The sequence below is a fragment of the Notothenia coriiceps genome, unplaced genomic scaffold (genome assembly GCF_000735185.1).
Source record: "Notothenia coriiceps isolate Sejong01 unplaced genomic scaffold, NC01 NC01_scaffold00031562, whole genome shotgun sequence".
Classification (NCBI taxonomy): domain Eukaryota; kingdom Metazoa; phylum Chordata; class Actinopteri; order Perciformes; family Nototheniidae; genus Notothenia; species Notothenia coriiceps.
In genome coordinates, this window is record NW_011364263.1 from 1 (window position 1) to 3,058 (window position 3,058).

General features: G+C 42.8%; 1 protein-coding gene across 1 annotated transcript; it reads left to right on the forward strand.

The window, feature by feature from the left end:
* Nucleotides 1–708: 708 nt before the first annotated feature.
* On the forward strand, nucleotides 709–2,686 carry LOC104960135 (actin-related protein 2-A-like; the record flags this gene model as incomplete). The annotated part of the gene is made up of 2 exons (XM_010788099.1): nucleotides 709–819; nucleotides 2,426–2,686. Coding segments are annotated over 2 exons (372 nt in total), but the record flags the coding sequence as incomplete, so codon positions are not given.
* Between the last annotated feature and the right edge of the window lie 372 nt (nucleotides 2,687–3,058).

Consider the following 3,058-nt stretch of genomic DNA (forward strand, 5'->3'; position numbering starts at 1 on the left):
ACACACACACACACACACACACACACACACACACACACACACACACACACACACACACACACACACACACACACACACACACACACACACACACACAGATTTGTCAGTCTAGACTCATCAGAGCCTGGAAATCCTCTCTGACATCCAAAGGAGAGGAAGGTCTTAGTGTGTGTGTGTGTGTGTGTGTGTGTGTGTGTGTGTGTGTGTGTGTGTGTGTGTGTGTGTGTGTGTGTGTGTGTGTGTGTGTGTGTGTGTGTGTGTGTGTGTGTGTGTGTGTGTGTGTGTGTGACATCTGATAATTTACTCTTATATTAATGTTATAGATGTAACATCATACTTTATTACTTATGGGACATGTTCTGCGAGTATCTCCCATCCCAACATCCTATATTTATAAATTAACCAAAAATATGGTTAGCCATTGAAAGATCAAATTAAAATCCGTAGATAAACCTTAAAAAATACAGTTATGGATTTCTACCATGAGGCTAAAGCAGGCACTGGCCCTAATTGTTCAGACTTATTTTCCCCGAATAGCTAGAGGTTCTGTAATTGCAGGGCTGGCGTTTTTTTTTACAATCTTTGTCCAAATGCTAATGAAGCCCCCTGTTATCAGCAGGATGGCTGTGCCGTTGTCTTGCACAGTTTATCTCTCCAGTACTTAAATGAATTTCCTCTCATCTCTGCTTCTCATGTCTCTCCTTTCAGTTTGTCAAGTGCGGCTTTGCAGGCTCCAACTTCCCGGAGCACATCTTCCCTGCGCTCGTTGGGAGGCCCATCATCCGCTCCACAGCCAAAGTTGGGAACATTGAGATCAAGGTACAAACAGATGTGGCCTTGAAAATGAATTGTTTAATTTAACCAGAAAGTCTTGATTTCAAGGGCGAACCCGGTCACTGGAAAAACAAGAGTGAAAAAGCAAGATATGGAATCACAAAGTCAGTTTCCAATAGTGTCAAAGCTACAGACTGTCTACTTCCACTCTAAAATATCTTTCTATTGAGTCCCATTTAGTTCTGACAACTGCTACACAACAGAGTGAACCCTATTTTGGGGTAAAGCCCAGTTTATTAAGCAGCACTGGGCCAATTTCCCATTCCTTTAGCACGATCCTATCTCTTTTTCCTGTTCTTTCCCAATTATTTTGTTTATTCATCTCTTTTTATAAATCTGCCTTCCTCTTCCTCCATGTTTTGTTCCCCTACGATGAAGTAGAAAGCCCATAGATGGTAAGTTCAGCTCGGTGTGTGCCTGCTCTGGAGAGTTGTGTTGTTCTTTGGTCCAGTTTTTCACTCACACAATGATTCGGTTATTTCCCAACCCAACTAGTTTCCGTTGAGTTTGAGCGTTTGCCAGATGAGTGGCAGAGGGTCTGATAGATGTACAGCCCTCACATTAATGCACTCCTCTCTCCTGGAGGGAAGTGTTGCAGGAAAGGCTGATGAATCATAAGCCAGCTGTTATCGATGGACTGCTAAAAGAGATTTTGGACCGGTTCCATTTTCAGAGTCTCTGATCTGCTGACAGCTCCACCCCCCACCTCCATCCTGCTGCTATTTAAGGACTGAAATAAATACAGTTTTCAGCACAAAAACAATTGAAATGTCAGCTGCAGCTAGAACGATTGGTGGTAAATGATAAATGTTGTGTACTTATATGCACTATAGATATTTGTACCTCCCTGTGAAAACATATTTTACACAAGGAATGTCCATTTGACTACATTTACTTTAGTATCTGCGGCTGTTTCACCTTTACTAGTTCAGAGGAAGTGTGGGGGAAGAAGTGTGCATGGCAGACAGCTGGAGGTTAAAGACGGAAGCACATCTGTTTTTCTTTTCACTTAAAAAAAAAAAGCGAGGCCACATGGAGGCAGAGCCTTTGACTGGTACTTTTTTAATGCCAAAGCACACAGGATGAACCCATAAAATGGCTGCCTTCACGAGGCTTTTGATGTCTCCAAGTGGAACGTGGGCTGCTTGACTGTGGCTAACACTGAGCGCTAACACTGAGCGCTAACCCAGCCGATGTTTACATTGCCAGGCTGCCTTGCATGGATCTGGTTGAATGGTTCTATAACAAGTGGTTTACTGTAGCTGGAGGGAAACGCAAGTGTTTCCAGGTGCATGGAAAATGATGGCTTGTTGCATGCTGGGTAACTGAGTTTTAAAGCTAAAAAGCTCCTTTTGAGAATACATTAATAAAGCTGTCGTCATCTGACACATGACTCCGCTTGAAGATCCAGTTTCTGTGATTTTATGAGACCAGCTGGCCATGCGGAACACATTCCTGATTGTATTGCTCTTAACCAATACTCAGTGCTCATTCTTACTCCCAGTGACCCTGAATGATCGGAACTGGCTTTCAGAAGTGGGAAACTAAACTGTAAAATAACTCCTGGTTGACCTCTGCCCTCCCCCTGCAGGACCTGATGGTGGGGGACGAGGCCAGCGAGCTGCGCTCCATGCTGGAGGTCAACTACCCCATGGACAACGGCATCGTCAGGAACTGGGACGACATGAAGCACCTGTGGGACTACACCTTCGGCCCGGAGAAGCTCAACGTCGAGTCCCGCAACTGCAAGATCCTGCTGACCGAACCCCCCATGAACCCCACCAAGAACCGCGAAAAAATCATTGAGGTATTCTTTTTAATTTTTTTAATATATTTATTGAAGTTTCACAGGGTGACACAATCAAGAAGGAGCAGGATCCCAATATGTACCACCTTTTTTTCCACTTATCCAAAACACAGAACACATTCTCCACACATGCAATACAATAATAAAAAGTATAAATAAATAAATGACGTAAAAAAAAAGTAAAGAAATCCCAAAAATAAAAACATTAATTGAGGTATTTGGACGTTTGATTTAGCGTTTTGGGTGTTTGCGTGCGGCTTATTTTTTTAAGGTGTCGAAGGAAAGAAGATAATCAGAATATAATTTTTGCATGTCTTACTCCGTCAGAAGATGTTTTTCTGCTCTGTATCACAGCTGGTTAGTGCCATATATTCTCTAACTCTAAAACACCTATTCGATGTATTTGAGATGTTGTGT